Below are 26,225 nucleotides of genomic sequence, written 5' to 3'. Positions count from 1 at the left end.
AAGTAGTGTAACTCGGGCAGTATTTTGGGAGGCTGTATGCAGTCTCAGCCATGGGAGCTTGAGGAGGTCTCCAAACAGTGCCAGCTCAGTGCCACTGCCCCTGGCCCTTCCCATGGCAGCGGCTGAGCTTTGCCAGGGCTGAGCATGCGAAAGGAACAGGAGATGCTCTCAGACACGGAGAGACCAAAAGTCCAGCCTGGAAACATCCTGGGCACAGCTCCACCCTATAGGAACACCACTAATTCATGCACTTCTACACCAAAGGAACACACAGCACAAAGCTAACAACTACAGCACCCCAAGGGGCACACAAGAGCCCCTTGCCTGCCTGGCTCCTGTGCAGCTCTCTGACAATGGCTACACTTCATCCCAGTAACAGCCTGGAGACGACACCAAGTCCATGGAGAAACTTTGGGAGAGCTTGACATTGACTGTTAGAGAACAGACACAAGACACAACAGAGATGGGGAAGCCAAGACTGTACACAACCTTAGTGTTCATACTGCTTCATATATCTGTGAAAGTCATTTAACTACAAAACTTCAGGTAGAAAAATAACTGTAGATCTTGTCTACACGTGTTATTAACATGGACTATTATTAACTGTTTAGTCAAGATACAGTGCAATACCTCTTTGAAAGAAATTGCAAAGAGTCCAGAGAGAAAAAAAGCAAGAGTACCTCATTCCTGGCATTTTATAGTAACGTGGTATGGAATAGTTATCCACGGAGGTAAGTCAAAACAGCTACTGTACTTCCAAATGGAACCCAACTTAGTTCATGGTAACTTCAAGCACAACCAAAGTCCTTGAGATGAGGCAAGCCAGAAGCACCAGTTATCTACACCTTAAGGAACTTTTCCTATGCCTCCAAATAAAAATCTTAAATATGATCACAGCATTTTCATCCAATAAAAGAATAAGCCAAAGAAAGAAAAATAAATGTAAACCAAGTTTATTTTGCTCTTAAGTAGTGTTCTTTAAGCACTACAGCATGGTAAACAATGTAAATTAGTATAATTCATCTCAAAAGCCAGTTGTTTTTTTTTATTTTATGAGTTGTTAAAAAGATGCAGCCTATTCTAACAGGATAAATATTTTAACCATTTCACTTCGAGTTCATGAAGGCTCACAAATGAGCAACACTCCTCATTGAGGAAAACAAAAAGCTGTTGTCGACAAAGCGACAGCACACACACAAAAACAAAAGAACTGTGTAAAAATAACTAACTGTACTGTGTTCCCATACTCTTTAGAAGTTGCTTTACAATGGGATGATATGCACATGATCTTGCTGCAAACTTGCCATACAACTTGCGAATACACATAGCCTATAGCCTTACCACTCAGTCCAGAAAGCTGTTAACTGATCAGAACAAATGCAGCACTAGAATCCTCTGCTTAACAATTCAGTCTGCTTTACTCTTTACCTTTCCTCCTAGACTGTAGGACAGACTAGAAAGAAAATTACTCCAAATTAGAAGTCAATACCCTTAAAGGAAATTGTATTATTTTGCAATATAGTCTTTTACAAGTTACGCTTTGCCTATTTTCCCCTTAGCCACAAAATGGGCATGAAGTAATTACTTTGAAAATGCCTTAATTTTTAAATTCATGCAAATCTAAATAAAGATGACCAAACAAAAGCTTAAACAATGGAAGGATATTTCACAGAAAATTTCTTATACAAAAAACACATAAGAAAAAGGGCCACTAGGTGACATTTTAATTTACAAATTGGCATCATTTTGGTCAACAAATATCCAAGTGCTGTTTTCTTCTATCACAACAAAGTAGCTGTACAGAAAGAAAACTGCAAAACTTGTTTTATTTTTGTTTTAATCACACATCTCCTCAGGAATTTCATGTGGATTAAGGATGCCAGGTACAGACATCTGAAGTTTATGCTTCTCCTCTTGAGCCTGTCGAAGGGCTGTTTCTCTCTCCTCCAAGAATAAGTCTGATGTGTCTTCACCTGCAAATTCCTGGGATAATTCACACAAAAACATCAGTTTATTGTCAAGTGCTTAAGGCAGAGTAACAGCTTCCAAAATTATACATGAAACATCTTCCCTCCCTGTTCCCTGACAGGCTACATGCATGGTTTTCTGTTCTTAAGGTCACAACTAATATAAAGCAATATTTAAAGATGTTCACGATGTGCTACAGAATGGGATGCCAAACCCAGCATCTGGAGTCTATCACCATTAAAGCAGAATCATTACAAGTCTGAAATACCTGAAAATTCATCTCAAAACTAATTAACAAACTATTTCCTACAATCTTATCATTCCAGCATCTTTAGAAAAAAAAAAAAAAGGCATAGCATTAGGGTACTGAATTTCAAAACTGGTCCCAATTCCAAGCAGAATGGAAAAAAAAAATCTGGTTAAAAACACATTTATTTCTCATTAGATTTAGTTCTAATTTAGTTAGTTCAATTTCACACTTGTTTCAATTTGTTTTCAATTTCACACTTATTTCCCATTATATTTAGTTTTGCAGTTGTCCTAAGACATAAGGATTGTGTGCACAGTGTAAAACACAAGCAGTGATGTACAAACCCAATTTATGAAGCGAAATCCCAGTGGAACAGGTTCCATGAACACTACTTGGTCACACAAGCCACTGGACTGAGTACTCACTGCATTTTAAAAAGATGTAAAATAACTTCTATTTCTCAAACAAGCAATGACTCCACACTTTCCAAAAGCTTTCTGACAATATCCTGCTGAATATTACTTTTAATTTCTTGAGAAAAGCATGCCCAACACACCTTGATTTGGACCAGGAAATCCCTTAGGTGTTCCTTGAAGGCAGGAATATCCTGGTTTAAACTGAAGAGTCCTGTTACGAACAGCTTAACCTGGGCACTAACAGCAAACACATCAGTTAGCATTCCAAGAAGTAAGAACCCACAGAGAAGCATTAATGAATCAAGGCAGACTTACTCTTGCAGGTGAGGAAATGCAGATTTGAGGAGATTAGCCACATACTCCTGAATAAACATTTGGTTATTCACTGGATTTCCAGGGTTTAAAGGAGTACTTATCTTTCCCTCTTCTACCAAGTTGAACATGTAGGCAAGGATTGATGCATGCATTGTCAAACCTGTGCAGATCAAAGGCACACATAGGCAGTTGTTATTCAGAACATCCTGTTCTGTGTGACATTATTTTGATGTTCAGAGGGGTGCTTTGCAGCACCTGCCTCACACACAGGCACGTTCTCACCTGCAGTGTGAGAGGTGTCTGTGACCACAGAGAAGATGTGCTGGAGGATATCGCAGAAATATGTCTGATAGAAGCTCTGGGCAGCAGTCTCCTCCTGTGCAACGTTCTGCAACAGGGTGTAAAGGATCTGAAGTCCTGAAAAACAGGCATTGAAAAAGTGACCAAGAGAACAGTATTCCAACAGCTGGGAGATTTGGGCCTTTTCAAACAACAGGAATATACCAAGAAATCCTGATGAGCAGCAGGATGCCCAGCATGGCACACGTGATGGCTTTGTGAGGCACTGCCCCAGGCTGGCACTAGACGGCACTGCCTCCCAGACATGGCACACCCCTTTCAGCTTCATTATACTATCATTAGCATTCATTAGCATAAAAAGCCAATCACACCATTTAATGCGCAAAACCCTCTACCCAGACACGTGTTGGCTATTTCAATAAGGAAATATGTTTTAATGTTTGGATTTAAATGGAAACTTTAATTACTTCACTTGGTGAAATGCAACTGAAAAGTATCCTTTCTCCCCATCCCTAAATGGCTAAAAGAATCACTGGTTCCACAATTTTTTGTGGCACCATTTTAAGCTACTGCATCTGTTCAGCCATTTCAGAAGAGTGCCAATGCTCAGGTGGCAAAAAAAGCAAGAAGAAACTTGGTGCTCTCTTCCAACTACAGGAATGACTCAACAACCAAATAGCCCATCCATGGGTCCCTGGCTGACACCTTAGAGCTGAGACAGAGGAATTCTATCCTTGTGCTAATGAAGAATCATGTGCACAATATGCTAACTTTGATTAAAGACAAGGAAGTAAAAGAACAGCATCTACTAGAAAATCTCTGACCTGTATTAAACACTTCCATTTACCTGTATCTGCAACATTTCTCATTGTGTGTTTGAAAGCCCAAATAATAGAATCCAAGACAAGTTTGAACTGTGCAGGTGGAATGGCCAGGAAGGCTGGAAAGCAGTGAGAATTTACAGCTTGAAGTAGCAAGAAGAAGTTTGTTCTATGTTCAGGATATTCTTCAAAATCCTAGAAGGGAAAAGGGGAAAAAGCCAAGTTTCCTTAAGTTCTGTCATGGCATCTTCCATTAAACAGAGTAAGTCAGTACATACTGCACACTTAGTGAAGAAATAAATACTTAACTGAGCAGTAATGGTGTTCTTGCACTTTAAATATTTATCAATTTTAGCAGTTTGTCCTACACTAACATTTGACTTCTGCCTGCAGAAGTGCAGCACTCCAAGGCCCCGGAAAAATTACTAATGGCTTAAATGAAGAGCCAACCAAAGAAATTTAAAGCAATTTAAGTTATCTAACTAGACAGCTCAACTGTAAAACAAGTACACTCATTTGAGCAGAAATTCTGTCAAGTGCTACAAATACACTCTGTGACTGGAAGAAAATCATGAATCCCAAGATCCCACACATTGCAATGATGTCCAGAGGAAGATGTCTTATCTCAGGTTTCAAAGAGAAATACCTTGTTGATCATGTTTAGTGTGCACTCAAAAACAGCATCAAAGATCTGAGGTATTTCAGCAGTGATGTGTCCCCCCAGCTTGTTGACAATGATAGCCATGGTACTGAGCACCTCGGGTTCCCGAGCAGCTGGCACATTCCGCTGGTAGTCGATGAGAACTGCATCCAACAACGGAGGAACAAAGTTTTCAGCTACCTGGTTGGAAGAGTAAGCCATGTTATAGAAGTGCAGCTACTGGGCAGAGTCTCCAGCACAGTTCGCAGCCAAGTTAGTTCCTCCTTCAGTAACAGGTAACAAATTTCCTGACAAAGTTGAAGTTCCCATCCACCGTCTCCATATTAAATCTCCTGTCTCCCCTTAGGACTACTCTCAGCTTAAACTAACTGAAGTATCTCAAGCATTGCTCAGGCTTACCTCTTTTAATTTCTCTTCCTCCATTATATTTTACACACCTCCTGAAGGAAGTTCTTGTAACCAACAACTTAACACAAAGCAGAGTTCTTCTCAATTCTGTCTTAGGAGTTATTTGTATAAAATGCATCCACTTACCATCTGCGGATCATTGGACCTGCTCACCCAGCCAGAAATTAATTTTAAAGTTTCCCTTTTTACAGTCCTCATACTTCTAATCAAGGGCTGCTTTGTTACCATCTCACCTGGAAAATTTTAAAGCTTCAGTTAATTATGTGAGGTGCCAAAATGCAAAAATCAAACAAAAAACCAGAAACAAATAAATAAAAACAAAACAAAAACACAATCCCCTCCCCCCCCCCAAAAAAAGTGAAAACAAAAAAACCCCATCAAATTAACTTGATATAATCAAAACAAAGAATACTTGACTTTTATATCTGAATTGGCAAAGACTATTAAAGACTACTAAAGACTTCCTTTGTCTTTAATCTTTGCCAGTTGTAAAAACATTCTGAGGCAACTGCAATCACAGTTGCTGCTCTAGGAGCTCACCAGGCCCACAGCCCCAGCAACTGTTTCCTCAACTTCACTGTGTCTGGCAATGATGAATTCTGGCCATTAGATCAGCTGAATGAAAAGTTATTGATTTTTCTGCCAGTTCTATTCTGAATTCCGAGAAGCTACTTCAAGGTAAACTAGCTGTGCAGTTACCAAACTGCATTTAACATTCCAGTTTCCAGGTACATCTTGTGCACTGGCCAGAAAACTGGGCACAGCACAGAATTCAGCAACCGACTCATTTCATCTTGTAATGGACAACTACAGAAGCACATTCTGCAGAGATGCCACAGACCCTAAGTTAGCTGGTAAAAATAAGGGAAGTAATTGAGAATTCCTTCTGTGATTGCAAGCCTGGTTTACCATAACTTTCAGGCATCTTCACTCATTACATTTCTGCTAGACAGCCTTGTAGCAGCACACTCTCATCCTAAAACCCTGCTGACATTTTCTGAAGTAATGAATGAGATTCTATTTACAGACAGTCCTTTAATACTCAAAAGCAGAGCAAGGTAAAAGAACATAAGCATCTTGCTGAGATGCAGTGTAGCCTATCAATTTGGAGTGAGCATCCCTGGTGTTCTGCATTCTCCTAAACTTGATCATTTATAGATGTTTCTTCCTCCCTCTAAAGCTGGGTGTTCTTTATTTGAATACAACATCTGTTAACAAAGAAAGATTTAAGTGAGCACTTTCAGTCCTTCTCCACTCTCCCAAACAGTAAAATTAACCTAACTGGGATGTACTATGGAACCTAATGGCAGACACTGCTAAACCTCATTTTCAGAAAGAGCATGGAATTTCTTACCATTAGCCTGAATAGCTGCAGAAATATTTTCACTTAGGCACTTGTACACATTCAACATATCTAAATAAATTCTTCCAAGCTGAATCACAAAGGGGTGGCCAACTGCTTTACATGCTCGTACATTGGTTTTCAGAATGCTACCAAGCTGCTTAACTGTTTCAGGATCCTTTAGAATATCAACATTCTGTGAAAAAAAAAAATAAATAGACTTCATCTTCATTAGTGAACACAACTACCCTTTGGCTTTCAATATAAAATCCTAAGTTTAAATAATTTATTTTATACACTGTCTTAAAGAACAGATCACTCAAATTTATGGACTTTTTATACAGATCCTGAAGTCTATTTCATGGCATTTGCCACTACTTCCAACAGAGTCAGGATAAAAACTTCATTTCATTCTGCTTTTCTGCAGAATTATTTTTGCTGCAGTGCTACAAGCATTACTCTAAAGAAGAAAAACTAAGGAGATTAAGAAGTTGAAAACAGATAGAAGGGGTCCAATGGAAATGCAGTATGTTCTTGGGAGAAATCAGGGTAGGAAAAGTAACTCGAGCTTGCTTAAGGTTCAGGCCCTTAATTAGATTAAGTGCAAATGGGTTGTCTCTTGAAGTGCAAGACTGTTGTTCTTTAATGCGTACAGATAAAAAGTATTTTCAAAAGAAATAAACAGAAGATAAAGTAAGAAAATATGTACTTTAAGAGAATGGTGGAAGCAGAAAGGAAGAGCAGTGAACAGTATTTTTAGCACTTTAACTTTTGTTACCCAAAAGCCAAGTGAAAGGGAGGCATTGGAAAAAAACTACTGAAATGAATTCTGTACAGTAACAGACTGTACTTCAAATCAAGATTTAAACAAGTATTTATTTTGTCATTTAAGTCTCCTCTCTCAAAATAACCCCTTCATAGTCATGTCAATCTCTGTCTCAACCATCATATAATGAAGTCCAGCCCAACTCTGTGCAATTAGTGTGAAAAATACAACCAGGGGAGGGCAAACGTTTAGCAAGGTTTTTGACCTGAACACAAAACACATTAAAATGGAAGAGCTCACCTTGGTTGCCTGCTGAATTATGCTGTCCCACACCTGGTTGGGCAGCAACATGTACTTTTCTATCAGATGCTCCTGCACAGTTTGGTCTGTCTGTGCCCCAATCATGTATCCAACTGCTTCGTAAAATGTGTGCACCTGATGGGGACAGCAACACCACAAACACTGAGGTAAAAAAGGACTAAGGAAAAACTCCGCTTTACCAGACATGTTTGAATTGTGCACTGGCTCCCATCCATCCTGGAAGCATCTTTTTCCAGGTGCCAGATCCACTCTGCCTGAAGTTTCAGTACATTCAGTGTGCAGGTACACACTGCTCTCATTTCATGAGCCATGCCCTTCCCAGACGGTTTTCCCCTTCCTTTTTTGGAAAGGACTGGATTTTGGGTTTTCACTTTTTGGATTGCTTTTCACTCCCTCCTTCCAAAAAATAAGATATGTAGATATATACTGTAGAAGTAGGATATTGTTCTTTCCCAAAGCAGAACTACCAAGTTACATGCAGTGTCCTCTTGAAGACATTCCAGAAATCAAAATTCCAATTAAATGCACTTTAATTCTCCTTCCAAACATTTCAACTGACATCTCAGCAATGCAATTTGATCATGGTATTCATACCCTAACACTGTCCCTAAAAAATATAATTCAGCCCTTGCAAAACTCCCCTACATTTCAACAGGAAGAACTGTGCATTAATCTTTAAGAATTATCCATAACCCCAAACAGAACCTACCTGTTGTGGCTGAAGGTCACAGATAATTGTGTTAATATTGTTCAAGATTTCATCAATAAATGGCATGACCTCTCCCACCTGAACCTGGACAAAGTGTCGGCGGCATTTTTGTGCTATTTTTATGAAGGTATCACAAGCCATGTCCTGCACGCCATCGTGAGTTTCTAAATGAAATTAAGGCAGTTACTGCTTTGTATTTTTTCCTCTCCATGTATAGGCATCTTTTTTTAATAATTAAAACAGCAAATTTCAAAAGGTAGATAATTACCATGCATAAATTCAAACAGCTTGTTGACTACTGTCTTCAAAAATTTCCAGTGAGCTCTCAAAAACCGGGGGTATTGACCTACTATATACATTATATTTGATGCAATAATGGCTTTATTGTCCTTTCCTCGTTTTTGTTCGCAGAGTCCCAGGAGATCCTACAACACAACAGATTCTTAGTTTCCTCTTCAAGTTTGTCCAGTTCCATCAAAAGCATTACAAGCACAACATCCTATAAGTAGCTATATTAAAGGTGGTTGCCCACAATCAAGCTCAAAATCCAAATGAAGAAATAAAAGCCCAAACAAGTGCATTAAGACTGGGGCGATGCAATCATTTTAGTCTCATCCAAACCCTGATCACTGTGTTTTAAACTAAGAAATCTCCATTTTAAATTATAACAAAGGATTCCTGCAGGGTGAGTTCAACAACCCTTACAGTACTCAATACTGGCTGAGTAAAATACAGACTCCACATCAAAGAGAAGAAATTACACTACATCTTCTGTATGACTAAAAATTAAATATTCTGTAAGCATGTTTGTATGACTTGTTAAAATCCAGTACTCTTGTAAAAATATTACCCACGTATTAACCAAACTTCAAGTTTGATCAATGAATATACAGATATAGCAAAAGAGCAAGGTGTTAGGCTAGTTACAGTCGTGGATTACTTTGTCACTGCTGTATTTCATAAGCAATCCCTTTCTGTATCTTCTGCATCCCCAAAGAATACATTACACCAAAAATTAAAATTTATCTGATGAAAAGGCTACCTGGATAAATGCATTGTTCATTGCTAACTTATTCATCACCCCTAAATTCAGGATGGAAGACTTCCCATTAATTTATTCTTATCCACGGAGGCAGCTTTCTAAGATCACAGAGCAGTATGTGAGCAAGCTTTGTCTCCTCAGCACAAACTGAAGTGTAACCAAGCTGTTAGTTCTGCCCCACCATACCTTAATTACTGTAACTAGGAATCTTTTTTCATCTTCTTCGTGCATGGCACCACTGATGGAGCCGATAGCCCAGCACAAGGTGTTCAGATTCTTCCACGACCACTCCGTTCCATTCACTTGATTGTGAAGCTTTTCAGTCATAATTCGTTCCGTGTCTGCATAGTCCAGATGTGTGAGATAAACTGAAAGACATCAACGTGGAATCTTTTAAAGCAGCAGCCTGGAGCTGAACCCCAAAAGCAGTTACGTAAGTATTCACTGAAGCTCTTGGGTAAAAGCGTCCTGCTTCCTTCCTGAAGTCCTGACATCACGAGGCAGAAATTTGTTCAAATTATTTTAAAGATGGAGAACAAATTTTATTGAGAAGGGATTTCGGCAAAGCATCACATGCAGGTGATGTGAAAAGTCTAAATCAATGCATGTCCCATGTGATACCAAGGCAAATTTTTATCAAAAAGCATCTGTACTGAAGGCCTGTAGGGAATATGGGATTGGCTGCCTCTGGGGGACATTACACAGTTTGTAAGCTCATACATTCTCTTCAGCTCTGTATTTTATTGCTGGTTGCAATAAGCCACGATTAAAGTGGAGCTGGTGCTCCTGAACAGGTCTATGTGCAAGATTGAGGTATCACAACTCAGTCACTTGCATCAGCCCCTAATAGGATTATTGCCACCAATATAAAACTCTTAAATCCCAGCAAGTCAAGAGCAATTTCTGGCCAGGTTCAGAAACAGATTTTTACTGCACCACAGAAAACAACCACATTCTCCCCGCTTTTGTTTTTCTCTGGGTGAATCTTATAGGTAATACAACAGAAGCAATACAAACCTGACCTGCATTTTCATAGAAATAATCTTGTATCTGGCAAAACAATTTAGGCTCAGGACATACAGCAATTTGTTTCGTGAAACAAAAATGGTTTTCATAATCCACATGCAAATGTATTAAAACAATTTAACACTAGCTATACCTACATCCCCAGCAGACAGGTGAGAATAAAAACACCCACTACACACACATACACTTTGCATCTCACAAGTTTTCCAACATACACATTCCTAGTGCATCAGCCTGATGCTCAACACTCAGTGTTCCCATCTGCATTTGAGAATAAATTTAATATTGAATAATGTCCTGAATATCTGACAACTCTACTCCCTTTGCTACCTCAAGTTATGATTTGGACTCCCAATATTGTTTCCTGCCTCAAAAAACTCATTATCACTGCAATACCTAAGGACAAAATTAAGCAGTGCATTACTACTCACTCCATCAGGTGCTAAAACACTACATGCCTCAAACAGCAAACTTCAGAGCAGCCACTGCCTCCTCCCTTTCCAGTCTGTATAGTACTCCTTGCTGATAACCATTTCACCCACACAGTAATTCAGATGCTAAGATAACATACTGTAGCACTCTGACGCAGCTGCACAAACCCACAGCACACAAACTGCAGCCAGTTCACTTACCCAACGTTTCTCTCATATTTTTATACAAGTTTATGGAATCCGTGTCCTTCATGAATTCCCGAACTACCTCCCCTTGATCATTCTCCACAACCAGGACTTCTTCAGGCTTGGCCATGCGGCTGACCATGAGCAATCGAACCTGGGAGAAGTTAAAACTCCATCAAACTGCAACCACCAACACTCCCAGCTGCACAAGTGTCTCCAGAGCGCTCTGCCCAGGCAGCCTCAACCACAGACAGGTTATATCCATCTATCCAGACATGTCAGCTAACAAGCCATTGAAGATAGAGCCTGCTGACTTCTCTCCCTCCAATGAACCAGCAGAGTACTTAAACCCCAACTTATGTAGTATTTATACTACAACAGTAACCTCAAAATGTCTATGTCATATTAGGGGTCTTTTAAAGACCACTGTTCCCAAAACACATGAGTTTTCCCTCCAACTCTAACACCCCAGCCTTTCTGTTTACAGAAAGTGCTTAATACAGATTTATGTTAAAATTAAGTATCTTTAAAAAGCTGAAATATCACATTAATTATCTCCTTATATACTGGTGTCATCTTAAAGTATTTTCACATTGATTGAGTTGAATCAACTCAATCAATATAGACTACTCTAAGGTGAATTTTCTTATGTCACTCCTTACACAAAGTGAAATCTCTAATTCACAAACAGAATCTGAATCTTCAGAGTGCCTTCACTTGAGCATGGATTACCTTGGACAAAACAGGCAAATAAAGCTGTCTCCTTGGAGGAACATCGAAGTGTTGGCTCCCTGAAAGCAGCGGCGAAGCTGACGTGGAGAACGGACTTTCCCTGTAGAGCTCAGCTGCTAAATGGTTCCAATACTCCAGGCAAATCTTGAAAATTTCAGTTTCTTCAACTTCTGATACCAACAACATGTAATGAAGAGCCTGGAAAAGAGTGGTTTGAACACCCAATTAGTGAGTATATCTGCAGGTCAAACCACATTGCTTCAAGTTCAGTTATCCAAATCCTGACGGAATGCCAAATGAATCTGAGAGTTTGGAACAAGAGGCATTAACATTGCAACAACATTACTTACAGGTCAAGAGTTGTGACTGGCAGAGCAACTCCAAACCAAAAATCCCATCACTTATTGTTATTTTCAAAGTGTGTTTGTATTCTTAAATCTGAAATAGCCTAAAGACATCTTAGAAATGCCATTACCAAACCAGCCTGTTTGTAAATTATCAAACCCACAGCCTCTGGAGTTTCTACAAGGCATCTTCAGAACCTCAAAAAAGCCTCACCAGCTGGTATCAGTGATTGCTATTCTCAAGACTATTGCTGCTACTTTGTTCTGGATCCTTTGACCTTGGAATACTGCTTAGCTTTCGGAGAAGTCATCTACCAGAACATTTTCAAATTCTTCCCTGACAGAACAGCCAGAGCAGGCTGAGCAGGGAAAGCCACTGATGCAATTCTGACAAGCTCAGATACCAACCAAAGAAATTAAAACTACACAGACAAACCTTTTTTGCCTAAGCTTATTATGCAGTCCCTGGTAAAAGATATCAAAGCAATTGCCCATTAGTGAACAAACAGAATGAAATTATAAAATCTGAAGATATTTTCATAGTTTAAATACTCAAACAGCTTAAGCATTTTGAAAGGTAAAGACCTGATTCAGTATCTCCACCTACAGTGTCAAAAGAGGGACTCAGGACAGCCATACATTAATCTTTATCAATTTCTCTTGGTAATATCAATTAAAATGACTGATGTAGAGTCCTCTGCTAGTGTACAGAGATCCAGTGAATCCACGGAACAATTTCAGCAAAAAAAAAAGTGCAGGAATTAACAGGTTAGAATTACACACAGCTTTTTAAAATAAACCTCTACTTATATTCTATTACACCAGAGCTTAAAAAAGTTTAATTTGCAACTATTTTAGGCAGGCATTAAACATTACAAAGTCTTCAGAATCCAGTTTTGTAAATGTCTTTACACAGGTCCTCCTAGTACAGCCTCAGTGTAAGTAGAAATTTGAGTCTTGAGCTGTGTGCCCCTGATTCTCAGTTATTTTAAAAGCTTACTATTTGCAAATTCAGGAATTATCTGGAACTGTTATCAGCTGCTCAACTAAAAAAGTGATATGCCTCTGATTCCAGCTTCTAAATGAACTACAATTTGATATTTGCAGCCAATTTTAATTATATGGGGTTTTTTTGTTTGGTTGTTGGTTTTGAGGTTTTTTTGTTTGTTTTGGGTTGGGTGGTTTGTTTTTGTTTTTGTTTTTTTTTTTTTTTTTGGTGGGGGTAGCTCTTTCGGTAGAGGGCTACCTCCAGAAGATATTGAGAACATTGTCTGGAACAGACTGTAATTCAGATGTACTGGATTACAGCTAATCAACCTGCAAAACGCACTTCCTCCTCCCAGGATACCTAGTCTCCAGGTTTAAAAATTAGGGTGATGGTTTTTTCCCTATCTCAGGGCAGTTCCTCAGCCTACAACCTCCAAACCTGCACAGGGCTTGATTCTGCACAGAGAAAATGGTTCTTCAAGGGGATATGGAGCAACTTCTATTCCCTTGGAGTGGAGTTTTCACCATAGAACAGTTCAATCCCAGCAAAATTGCTATTCACAATTGAAACAACACACCTGAGACCCCCAATCTTGTGACCTACCCCCACTACAGCATGAAGCAGTACCCTCAGTGCTTCATCCTTTTCAACCCTTCATTCTTATCTGAACCTTCAATATTTGCCACAATCCCAGTGGTTTTACTGTCACAGTCACTTGGTAGGGCTCTGCCACTGGCACACACAACCTTTACTGCATAGAAAGTCTCATCCCTGAAGACTATTTAAAGCTTTTCAGCTAGGAAATGGCAAACTAGGCAAGAAGCTACACCAAGATGGAGGAACTGGCCTACAGCATGTGCTGGACCCTAGGGAGCAGCTCTGGGTGCTCAGTGAAAACACAGACTGATGAAGTCATACAACACCCCTTCTTCATGTGAGAGTCAAACAGAACATGTAAACCCAAGGAAACAGAATATATTCATTTACTTTGAAGTACTATTTAACACTTCCATGCAGGAACAAATAAGAAGAGGGTGAGACCAAGTTTTCAGACACTGCACTGGTAAAGGATCACAGAAAAGAGAATGCCATTGAAGCATACTAGGAAACAAACCTTATGAGGAGGTTTTGTATTTGACTAGATTTTTTTCTCTTACCAACTTTAATTTAAATGCTCTAGAAATTCCATTAGTATCACATCCTTTGAGCATGAGAACACACCTGATACATTTCTAAACGAGATAAATCAAGCTACTTACCTCCATTAGTGTTTCCCTCAGATTTAACCTTTTTTCTATAAGTAGACCATGCTCCTTGAGGAACGTGCAGAGGAACAAACTGAGATTCTGAATGAAGTTCTGTTCATCATCTTTTCCATTTGAGTATGCAAGTCGGATATTGGTATTTAAAGGAAGCATCTAACAAAAATAAATCGTCAAGAATTTCCCTTTTTATACTTGTTAATACAAAGTAGTTGTAGTGTATGTTGCCTTTTTTTTATGAAGAACTTCAAGATGGACCAACATTGCCAAGAGAGGAAAATACTTAAAAAAAACCCTTCACCCATCCGCTTATATATAAATACACTGAGGAAGGGACACATGTACCTGAATCTGAACTACTCAGAGGGGAATCATCAAATTATATAAATTTGATGTATGGCTTTTAGTGAGAAATGTTTCTATCTGTGCCAAAAATTAAAAAACAAACTTGCAGAAGTTAGGTCAGTTTAGGTCCTGAGACATAGTTCACATTTCCCCAGGAGACAGCCAAAGGGCCCAAAATACCTTTTAAATTAATCAAATCAATAGAGCAGAAATGCAGCTGCAATCCAGTTCAGAAAAACACACTCAGCATCTTCTGATTAAGCCACAAATACCACCAAAAAACAATACTTTTCCTATCAAGAGCTCTATAATGAACATAAACCCATCAACTTACTACAGAAACATATTTTGTGATGCAAAATTCAAAAGGAGATTTCTGATAAACATTTACCTGTTTTAACTGCATCATGGTCAGTGTAAAAAGTGTTACAAACTGTTCTTCATACTGGCTTACACTGACACCTGCAATCTCTGTGAGGCACTTCAAAGAGACATTGCGAAACATGGGAACATTTAAGAACTGTTGAGGGAAGGAAAAAAAATAAAGAGCATTACGGAAGTGTTGTACAGCTTTTCTGCAACTTGTATTTAGATTTAATAGTTATCATTTTTTGCAATAATACCTTGTATATTAGTGTGCTGATTAACTTGGTCTCAAATATATATCCCAAAGGAATCCAGTTCAGAAATCGTAGCAAAGTTTCCAAAGTTGCATGGACTAAGGGAGCATTTTGGGAGTTTTCCTGTAAACAACCATTTAGAGTTTATGGCATTGTGACACTGTTAGGCACAAAGGGGGGAATTTTAAAAACATCATTAAAGAAATGCAACTTACCATCACAAACTGACACAGTTGAAATATCTGAGAGAATTCATTGCACATGCTGTAAAAATAATAATTGAAAACTAAGCATTTCCACATTTCATAAATCAAAATATCTATGCCCACAGGACAGATCCTTAAGACCTACACCCATGGAGGCATTCTAAAGCCACCTGGTTTATCCCCATTTTCATGGTAAAAATGCGTATTTGAGGTAGCTTGAAGCCTGTGCCTGCAAATTCTAAAAAGGAAATACAATCAATCAATGCTGAATGCTGTATTAAAAGCATAGGAACCATAAGTCAACAGATGCTACCTGCAGCAAGGTACAAATCCCTGCGTGTACAAAATGGAAGTTGGGGATCCCAAAGTAGTGCTTCAAAGAAAAAAATCAGTAACCCTCTTGGGCTCAGAAATGGAATTACACAGCTGTAGGTGTTCACACAAGGGCTCCAAGTGTGAGCAACTATTTAGCAGCAAGCACGAAGTCTACTCTGTTCATTAAGACTTAAACATATATACTTGCCTGTCTTTCAAATGCTTAGCTTTTACTTGAGTAATCTGGCCACTGGAAAAATCAAACACTTCTTCACTCAGCAGTTTCAGGATCACCATGTTGTTCTGGCAGAGGCTCTCACTGGTCCTGCTCGCTCCCACAATGTCACTGATAAATGTCGGCCAGTGCTTCGGCCACTCTTGTTTCAGGATCTGCAAAGGGAACCAAGCCCCATGTGAGACACACAGCAATGGCAGACACTTTAGAGCAAGGTATAAAATGTTATGAATTCTGGTGTACCTGAACAAGAATCATATTCAGTTTCCCAATATACACTTTCTCTTTCTGGAAAAGAGAAGAGAGGAATCAGGGTTGTGCATAACATTCCCCTTATCCTCCCCTGAGAATTCTTCACTTACTTCTACACACGCTGGGTCAGATGAGGTCTTGATAATTAGGCCAACAACATATTTTTTAATACCTGCAAAAGAGGTAGGGATTTATATTCAGATAAGCCATATATCACAGATGTAGCAACAATTATTTCTGAATTCAGATTCTTCATGGTTTTAAACCAGAAACACCACTAACAGGCCAGATAAGCCTGAGTCAGTGAGCATCCTTCTTGTGTGCTACATGGGAAAAATACACCTTTATCAATCCTGACAGGGGATATTTTAGATGTACAAAACAGCTTTACACAAAACTATTTCAATGAAGCCAAAGACTACGGACTAGAGTGTCCTTGCACTAAATTGTACCACATCAAAGTGAACTCCAAGAATAAACAGAACTTCCTAAGTGTGACTCCAGTTTTAATGCCAGGTTTGGTAAAGTGCACAGAAAGCTTTGACATATCACCTGCACTGCATGTAGAAGTTCAGAGCTGGTCTAGTCTACTTAGGTGATCCATTTTAAAAACAGAAATTCCTACACATTTTAAAGTCGGAGCTTAACAGAGCGTCTCTTGTGAAATCTTACAAGAACAGAACTCAAAAGTTCTTTCATTAATACAGCACAATTTGAGTGTGAACCACTGGGCTTTCATAACACATATGGATGCTGTGAGTCCACAAACTCAGTAAATTCTGCTTTATTGCTTTTAGGTTTTCTTACCTTACATTGGCAATTGGACAACCAGGCATGCTCAGTGTTTTAAAACCATTCATTTTGTTGTGTTTCTTCTACAAATGTTTCTAAATTATTTTAGAACTTTCAGCTCCACCGTAAAACCAGAAAAACCCTGATCACTGTAGGGAAGTGACACTGCCCCAAAGTTTCATTTTGCCACCTAACCCTCAGCTCACTCGTAATTACTAAATCCATGGGCAACCATGACTCTCCAAGTGATAAGATCCATTCTGTACAAAAACACCCAAATCCCAGGAAGAGGCACGCACAGAGGGCCTGGAGTCACAACCCAGGTGAACATCCCAGGAGTTCAGCTCTGACAGCAACTTCAAACCAGGCAAGTGTTTTCTTGTTTTAAGGAAGTCTGAGAATTGGTGGATGCTTTGCTATTCAAATTCATGAACCCAAAACTCTTGTTTCAATAATTTCTTGAACAAGTCAGCTGACTCATGCAGACAACATGCATACATTGAAGACTTCAGAATTTGTCACTTCCAGAAGAATGTCTTCTGTTGAAGATATAATCCACACCCTCTGTTCTAAGTTTTAAAACCTAAGACTTGACCAAATTCAGTAGTGTTTTTTTTTTCCCAAGCTTAAGCAAGAGAATTAAAAGGGATAATTTATTAATTGCATCCTCGTGAAATCTGGAAAAACTAGATTCAGACTTTAAGCCATTAGCTATATACTAGACAGGAGCTGTTCTACAGGTAGTTCCAATTGCAAGTGGAACTACTCACTATCATCAGCTGGGATCAATCCCCACTGCTCCAGGAGAACAGTCATTATTAAAGAATCACTGTCAGGCACTGAGTAAGAGTTATTACCAAGCATCATAGGCCTGTTCTGATGTTTTAAACCTAAAACACACTCTTTGCTGAAGCATTACAGTAATTTACAAATGAGATACGAAAGCCCCCCCACCCCCCCCCCCAGTATGGAAACAGGTTTGCAGAGCCAGAAACTGAACTGTTATAACCATCTGCCAAACCACTAAGGGAAGCCTACGGTTGCAACTCTTTGCATTTCAAAAAGGAATTAAGAAGTTAATATTGCTTTTAGAGTTCCAACTGCAAATCCATGGTATTTTCCATCTTTCTGCATCAATAGCATTGTGCTGTGCACTAACAACTTGAATACTGTTCTGCCATCAATCTGGCCTTGAGACCAGCAGAGGAAAACAGCTGCTCTGCTTCATAGTTTCTCTATTTAAAAAATTAAAATGAAAGTAAAAACGGTGACCACAGCTCAAAAGACAATCTAAAAAGTTTGCTCCCTTTCACACATCACACTGCAGGCTCCTGAGATTGTCCATCCATGGAACAAAGTCATATTCTTAATCCCCTAAAAGCAGCAGCTATCCAATTCTCTAATGTTCCTTTTGGCACAGATGTCATTTTATACTTTTTCTACTTCAAGTGTTATTGTTCCTGCTCCATACTTAATAGCTCATTTATTTATCATTCCTTAGGAAAGATAATTTTCAGCATTAACAAATATATGTCAAATTTATGTTCTGACAAAAATCATCCCAGAGGTTCATTACCATTTTTCAGCAGAACATGTCCAAGAAACTGTTCAGGGGCAGTAATCTATGGGATAAGCTAAAAGCACTGTGATTGGGGAACTTAAAAGGAAGTGTTATGCTAGAAAGGAAAGCACAGGACATGCACAGACCCCACAAACTGCCTAGAAGGTCTCTTTCCATCACAGAAGCAGCTGAACAAGTCTTGAAGAGGCCAAAACCACAACTGCCAAGTTAAGGCCCTTTACTGAGCCAAGCAGGAAGAGACAGACAGTGCAGGAAAACAGACCTTCTAATAAAACAAAACAAAAGCCACACCAACCACAACACCCAGGACACACAAAATGTTCTTCAAAGACTATCTGACCTTGCAAGTGCACTGATCTCAGGGCAACCAAAGGGAGCAGACCCAGCTCCAGGCCTGGACCAGCCCCACTGCTGGAATTTTCTGGAATGTGAAGCCTGAGAAGTACTTTTGTACGAAGTCCCAAAAAAGGGTTGATAGAGCAAGGGCATGAACTTGAGGCATTTTAGAACATTCCTGGATATCCATTAGATACTGTCATCCTTCTGTGAAAGTTGCTCCTCGACAGAGGTAAACATCCAGTACAACTGAAACCCTTCCTGGAGGGAAAGTAGTTTTCCCAAGTGACCCAAGCTATGCAATGCTTCAAGTGGAACTGGGACAGTGAGGAACATCACATTATCTCACATGAGTCATTTCTGCAGCCTGAACTTGTGGAAATATCCTCCAGTTTAACCTCTGGATGTGCTCTAGGAAACCATTACCTCTCCTGCACTCTCTGTACCCTGAGCACAGAGCTCCTGCTACAGCCCAGTACAGCAGGTAAATAACCATGGACACAAACAGCAAACACGCCTGCAACAAACCGTCTTGTCCTCAAGGCACACAAGCATAGTCTTCTGTGCAATTACAGAGCACAAGCATTTAACAAGTGTTAAAAATTATTCTAGCTGGTGCTGCAGATGCAAGCTCGCTCTTAATTACTACGATTAATAAAGTCTCTGCTTGTATTAAATATTAGGCACAAATGAATCAAGTGAGCTACGTAACTCAGCAAATTAACATTATTTTGCAATCAAAATTAGAATTTCAAATGCTAAAGCTGAGCTGTCCTTTCTGGGGATGTTTGTATGCATACACACACTGAACCGTTTCATCCCAAAATGTAGTCAAAATACCATCTTATTTTTAGTTTTCAGAAACAATACTTTCCCATACAGTCCCACAATCACCTTTACTCCTTAGTGGTGAATTGAATCAATGCATGATCTTTTTGCTTTTCAACAGAAAATTCATGAAAACTCTGAAAAAAAGCACAGAGTTTGTTTCCACACGCACACATACAGAAGTGCCATGTAGCTCATCCCCTCTTCATTACAGAGAACCAAAGAAACATCTTCCTCATGAATCAGGCCAGGAATTTCCATTAAAAGATCTCATCTCTGCACAGAAAAGCCTCCTCTACAGCAGCTTCCACTGCATCAAAAGTTTTACACTCAACTCCAGGACCTTCCTGGAAAACACTGAACTGCATCTCTGAACACTTTACTTTTTCATTTCAGGATGAGAAAAGATGTAGAAGCAGTTTGTGTTTCATAATGAAGAAGTGCTTTATCCAGCTCCAAACACTCCAGACAAGCTTGCTCTGTTCAGGGGAACGGTATTTCATGTCACAATATGGGATTAATGAAACGTATCACTGCACTGAAGACCAAAAAGCCTTTCTTCCCAGGCAGGTTTTCACACTGCCAAAGAAAATCCTTTTGAGACCACAGCACTTTAATCAAATGCCATCCTTTTTGAGTGTTATTAAACAATCAACTCTAAAGGATATTGGAGTTTAAAGCAATTTAGTACCACACCTCAATATACCCAGAAGTCCAACTTGAGAATGACGGCACAAGAGCCTGGCCATGAGCCAGGTTCAGCACTGCCTGGGATGTTCTGGAATACATCACCCACCCCAGCCAGGCTTCAATGAAAACCACGTTTCATCATTTGTGTACGTGGAAGAGCCATTCCAAGCACCCTCCTGAGGACTAAATAAATCATGCACAGCAAGGCTAACCATTGCTGGGGGCTATGACCAAACATGTCTCGAGGCTGAACACATAGGTAAGGCATCTGATTTAACTGAATTTTACCCCTTCTGTGCCTCAAACTCCACTAAAAACTAAAAAGGCATCACATCAATATTTTAAAATTGTAAATGGATTGTTTTGCTCAAATCTTGTTTCAGAATTATGGAAAGGTAAAAACGAACTTTTCAAGAAGTGCTCACAAACAACAGCATCTGAGGAACAGAAAGCTATTTTACAAAACGTAAAAGCCAGCAGGGCCAGAAAAGCTCAAAACCAAAAGTTATTTTAAAACCAAAGAAAAACTTCAGAACAGAGCTTCAAATCTAAAGAAGACATCTGAAGAAAACACTTTCCTCCTTGCATTTTAAATTCAAGGCTGGAAGCTGAAACCCTCCAGCACACAGATCGAAGCAGTAATAAACCTCTGGCTAACCTCACAACCCAGCAAGTCATTCTGATGTACAACTTGTTAAAAACCAAAAGAAGTTACAGTAAATGTTCTGAATGTTCTGTAATTAGCAACATTGCTTTATTTCTACTAACAAGTTTCAGGGAAGTAATTTCAAAAATGTTTTTTATTCACTGACCATTTAATTCAGATCTGCTCTTGACTTTATGTCTTAAGCACTGCTGTTGCTACAAAGGGGGAACAGTGGTTTTCTCATAAATGCATTTAGTTTCCTCTTCACCAACAGTGAGACTTGTCACCTGTATTTACTACACAAACCAACCAGACATTATGATATAAGGTAAAACTGATTTGAAACCTACATGATTTGCTTCATTACTAAGCATTCAATTGTACACCAAATTTCAGGTTCCTGCATACACATTCCACCAGTTAGATTTCAAACAAGAAAATCCTGTCAACCAAAGAATGGCTGGAGTCAAGGAAACCTCAATTTAACCAGCATTACTATCTCCCAGGTAATCAAGCCACCTAAATGAGCTCTGGAGCAGCTATTTTATACCAGCCAGTACCATCAGCCAAAAAAAATTAAAAAAAAAAAAAAAAAACAAACAAACAAAAAAAAAACCAAAAAAAAACTACCACAGACCAGATCAAACTGGATTACAGATGAAACAGATTCTGCCTTCTACACCACTGAGGCCAAGGTGGATAAAATGCCAAGGTACAGAAAATACATTTGGTTCCTCTTCTACCACAAAAGTAAAAGCCACTAACCTAGTTTCCCTAGAACAGGATAAAAGTCAATTTCACTATTTTAGTTTGTTTCTGTCAAAGGGAAAATGTTTTCAAAGCTGAACAAACACCACACTTTTGTTATTATAAAGGATTTTTTTTTTTATTTCCTCTGGAGTTTTCATAGATATATAAGTCAGAAAAAGTAAGAATAGGATACCTCAAGATGATTACACAACTACAAACAGTAACTTTATTTTGCCTTGTAACATATAGAGTTGTTGCATCTTCTTAGATGGCAGGAACCACCCCAACAGCACTGTCACTGTTAGAGATAAAATGACCCAAAGCACAGCCAGCAGCAACCTCATCCCTCCACCATTGTTTCTCAGCTCTCCTACGCATTAAGAGAATGAATTTTAAGACTCTGAATTTCTGAATTGCATCCTGTATTTGGCACCCATTCAGTTCCAAACTATCAAGTTAGGTCCATCCCTGTGACATCTGCCCTACATCTCCCTTCACCAGTGGGCAATAATACCCCTAAGCTCCTCTTCCTCCTGCTATACCTCCCACAGCAAAAACTGTAGGACAACTTCAAAATGCTGAAACTAAGTGCTCATAGTCAGGGTTGTAACAAAATATGACTGAGCTGAAATACTCCAGTAATTAAAAGCACAAGAAAGTTAACTTTAGCTAACTAAGGTGCTCTTTTAGTTTCTCAAAAGGGCATAGTTGTGTCTGAGCCTTAGCTGAAGCTGCTCCCTAGAAACCTCCAGCAGCAGAATGAATGAAAACTTCACTTCCAATTTTACTTTCAAAGACAGCTACCCTTTGCCAGCCTATAGCTGGAAGGGATGGGAGAAAGTCAAGGAGAGGAATAAGCACAAGAGTGTCAAAATCCTTCTCTATGCATTTGTTTTCCTCAACACTTCAAATTCAGTTTTAATTAACATAGTTTCAGAACCAAAGCACTGGCAGTAAAAATTTAAAGCATGTCTCAGCATAGTTAATAAAAGCCCTCAGCAGAACACAGAAATATGGAACCTTTAATTAGTTCCAAGACCAGCTTTTAGTAAAAAGCCAAGTATAGAAGAGTGACACCATTTAATGTTAAGAATTTGAAGTGGTTGCACTTAATGTTTTGAAGTCCCATGTTGTGATGACTTGACAGACAGCTATGTGAAGAGCACTAACCCTGCAACCACAGGGGTACTTCCATTTACTGGAGACAACGTCTAAAAGTCAGCAACATTGAAAGCTACAAGGGAGGGAAAAACCCACAAACTAAGAACAGAATTGATTTAAAGACTTAGAGAGACTTACAGCTTCCTTGCATTGATGCCATGCTGGGGCTCTCCCTACACTGTGCCAATTACAGTAATCTGCCTGTTTATACACTATAGCTCCCTGCCTAACAGAATGAGTGACCATCAATAGCTAAGAAAGTGCATTTATTTAGTGTTTCCATTTTAAAATCATTGTAACTGCTTACAATTTCAAATAATAACACAAACGTACACAAGGTAACAAGTGGGCCACAGTGTCTGCTAGGGGCTGCACACACAGCTTCGAGAGGGTGAAGAAAACAAAACCTCCCATTCCAAGTACAGAAAATGAAAACCTCTACCTCAATGCCAGGGGTTCACGTCAGATGTTTCAAAACTATCAGTCACATATTTCCCACAAATGCACAGAATTTCAGCTGCTCACCAATCCAATGAGACCACTAATCACAAAAGTGAAAGATGTGGTTTCATCATTCAAGATATCACAACACATGACAGAAATGTTACTTATAGACTGGAAGTCTAAATCTCAGTTAATACACAAAGTTCTGAGGAAAACTCCCTCCCTACCTTCACACTGGTTTCTTGGAAGAATCTTCCATCTTGTTTTTATCACATTTTCCAAGATTTGCAGTCCATAATACTGAAATTGGAGAAGAACAAAATGTGAGTACATTACTGTAGGACCAACCAACTTTCAGGACTCTCATTCAATCAGACATTCACACTTAACATCTAAGACTTCAAGATTCTTAAACTAACAATTTTATTAAATATATGTCTATTCACCCATTTATTGAGGTTTCATGCATAGTATTTTCTTGTTTTATTCTTGGCTATACTAAGTCCTGCTGTTTGATCATGCTCACACCAGGAGGGGGGGAAAAACAATCATCAAAAGCCCTCTGGCAGACAATTTTGGTTATCTGGAAAAGTAGCAGCCAGATATGAATTTGTATCACAAATGACTGCTCCTAAGTTTGAGTATTAACACAACCAGGCTCCTAAAATATTTAGCAGCTTGGAAGGTGACTCAAGCTTCCTACTGTTCCTCTAAGAGCTGGAAAAAAAAAATCTTGTCTTAGCATCACATGTCTTGACACTGGCACTTTCTAGAAAAAGTATTTCCCAAACTTCACTGGTGTGTTACTTTAGGAACAGCAAGACGACCCAAAGGTTTATTTAATTTCAATCCCCACCCCAATATGGCGGCTATTTCTAATATTTAAAGATGAACTTTTGTGCTCAGTCAAAGAACAATAAAAATATGAATAAGCTCTTGGAAATCATTTTACCTTTCAGGAATTCCTTCCTATGTTCTTACCCGAAACCATTAACGTTGCAAATGGCCATTCCCTCTGCCCATTTGTCCCTACTGCCAACTCACAGTAACAGGGAAAGAAGTTTGTCATGGTGCAACCAAAAAACTTTAATATGTAAAACCCCATTAGCATGAATAGACAGGAGAGAAAAGGGGATGAGGAGTTTTGCATTTACTTTATCTACAGTGGAATAGGAAAACAAAACAAAACAAAACAAACAAAACAAAAAAAAAAAAAATCAATGCCTGAAAGGTAAACTCAAGTTTTCACAGTTCCAAGTTTGGCTGAGAATAAGAGTTCCTCTTTAAAGTGGTTAGTTGTTACACAAAGTAAGATCATTAGCATTTCGACCAAAGGGATCATACAGATATCAGTTTAATTAAAAATACACAATGTAGACTGTCCCAAGCTACATTGTACTAAAAGAGCAGTTTTGCTGTTCTCATCTTAACATAACCTACACCCCTTTGCCTCCCTATCTGATCCCAGTTCCCAGGAGATTCCAGGTGCACATCCTGCATCTGCAATATTCTGTCCCCTTCCAAAACCTTGGGCACCAAGAGAAATTATGAATTACAGAAAGCTGGCAGGGTATTTTTATTGCCTCAATGATCAGCAGCAAAAGCTTATCAACTATATTTTAACCTGTAAATTAATTATGTGACATGAAAGCTAAATTAAATCAAAGGAATTTTCATGCAGGAAAATGTGTAAAAATGTTCCTAAGCAAAATGCATCATAAGAATTTATTTCAGCCACTGCTATAAATTTACAGACCCCATCTGCAAGTGATCCATGGCTCATGATACAAAACATACTTACAAAAGCTCCTAACAATGTTGACAGTATGAACATTTATATCAGACAGTGCTAACTTTCCTGAAGTACATGTAAACTCTAGTGAAATTTCTATGTTCTACAGGCACATAGATTAATTTTTCAGGTATTAACTAACTAGAAATGTTCGTTTTCTCCTAAATCTTCTTCCACAAGTGAACTTATTTAGCTTTTACACCAGAATGGCAAGTCTGCTTTCATTTTAAATAAACACTAGATGACAAATGAAACTTAAATGACAAACCTAACAACTGACTAAGGACAGACCTCATTTTCAGAGGGCTTTTCCCTCACTGAGAATTTCCTGGAGTCAAAGAAATGGTTAGACACCTCTAGCAATCTGCCACATGTATCCCTCATTACCTGCTCAAACATCTCATTTGGGTTCACAGACCTTAAGCTGTCTATGCTGCAAAGATTTCTACTCATTCGATTGTGCCCTCTGCAGCGTCTTGTTCACTTCCTCAGTCTTAAAAACACTCCTTTTCCCTAACACTCACACTCGACACTGAACAGCAGCAGCAGCACTGTGTACAACTCTCACCTGCACATCCTTCTTGCCACACCTCACTGGAAGGGCTCCATCAGCGCCAACATCCTGCAAGGGGCCTTCGGGGCTCTTTACTTTGTTTCATTTGATTTGATAGTTCTAATTACTCTTACTTCTCCGACAATGAGGAACACCACTCCCAAAAAAGTCACTGATACCAATTACTAAGTCCTGCCTTTTAATCAACTACTACAACAGCACATGTGAACACATCTTTATCTCTAAGACAGAAGCTTTTCAAAAACTAATTTGCTCTTGGTTTGCTAATTGTCTACCACTAATTCACTTCCCAGTTATGAAGATGAGGGACAGGCAACAGCAAAATACTCAAAAAAAAAAAAAAAAGTGGCACAAAATGATCCCTATGGT

At 39.0% G+C, this 26,225-nt stretch overlaps 1 protein-coding gene across 5 annotated transcripts in view; it reads right to left on the bottom strand.

The window, feature by feature from the left end:
- Window positions 1-937: 937 nt before the first annotated feature.
- XPO1 (exportin 1) overlaps window positions 938-26,225 on the bottom strand; it is a 34,895-nt gene continuing 9,607 nt past the window's right edge. For all 5 annotated transcript variants that reach the window (XM_021527486.3, XM_021527487.2, XM_077781978.1 and 2 more), the window contains 22 exons: window positions 23,718-23,790; window positions 16,372-16,433; window positions 16,253-16,297; window positions 15,983-16,164; window positions 15,469-15,517; window positions 15,257-15,376; window positions 15,025-15,153; window positions 14,286-14,444; window positions 11,695-11,892; window positions 10,978-11,116; window positions 9,506-9,687; window positions 8,546-8,702; window positions 8,278-8,441; window positions 7,548-7,682; window positions 6,494-6,677; window positions 5,266-5,372; window positions 4,717-4,911; window positions 4,097-4,265; window positions 3,232-3,366; window positions 2,950-3,109; window positions 2,775-2,871; window positions 938-1,983 (listed from right to left, as the gene is read on the bottom strand). In XM_021527486.3, coding sequence (XP_021383161.1) covers window positions 1,837-1,983; window positions 2,775-2,871; window positions 2,950-3,109; window positions 3,232-3,366; window positions 4,097-4,265; window positions 4,717-4,911; window positions 5,266-5,372; window positions 6,494-6,677; window positions 7,548-7,682; window positions 8,278-8,441; window positions 8,546-8,702; window positions 9,506-9,687; window positions 10,978-11,116; window positions 11,695-11,892; window positions 14,286-14,444; window positions 15,025-15,153; window positions 15,257-15,376; window positions 15,469-15,517; window positions 15,983-16,164; window positions 16,253-16,297; window positions 16,372-16,433; window positions 23,718-23,790 — 2,988 coding nt within the window. In that variant the 3' untranslated portion in view covers window positions 938-1,836. The remainder of the gene's footprint in view (window positions 1,984-2,774; window positions 2,872-2,949; window positions 3,110-3,231; window positions 3,367-4,096; window positions 4,266-4,716; window positions 4,912-5,265; window positions 5,373-6,493; window positions 6,678-7,547; window positions 7,683-8,277; window positions 8,442-8,545; window positions 8,703-9,505; window positions 9,688-10,977; window positions 11,117-11,694; window positions 11,893-14,285; window positions 14,445-15,024; window positions 15,154-15,256; window positions 15,377-15,468; window positions 15,518-15,982; window positions 16,165-16,252; window positions 16,298-16,371; window positions 16,434-23,717; window positions 23,791-26,225) is intronic.

The sequence above is a fragment of the Lonchura striata genome, chromosome 3, assembly GCF_046129695.1.
Source record: "Lonchura striata isolate bLonStr1 chromosome 3, bLonStr1.mat, whole genome shotgun sequence".
Classification (NCBI taxonomy): domain Eukaryota; kingdom Metazoa; phylum Chordata; class Aves; order Passeriformes; family Estrildidae; genus Lonchura; species Lonchura striata.
Note: the sequence above shows the minus strand (reverse complement) of the source record. Positions and strands in the feature narration are given on the sequence as shown.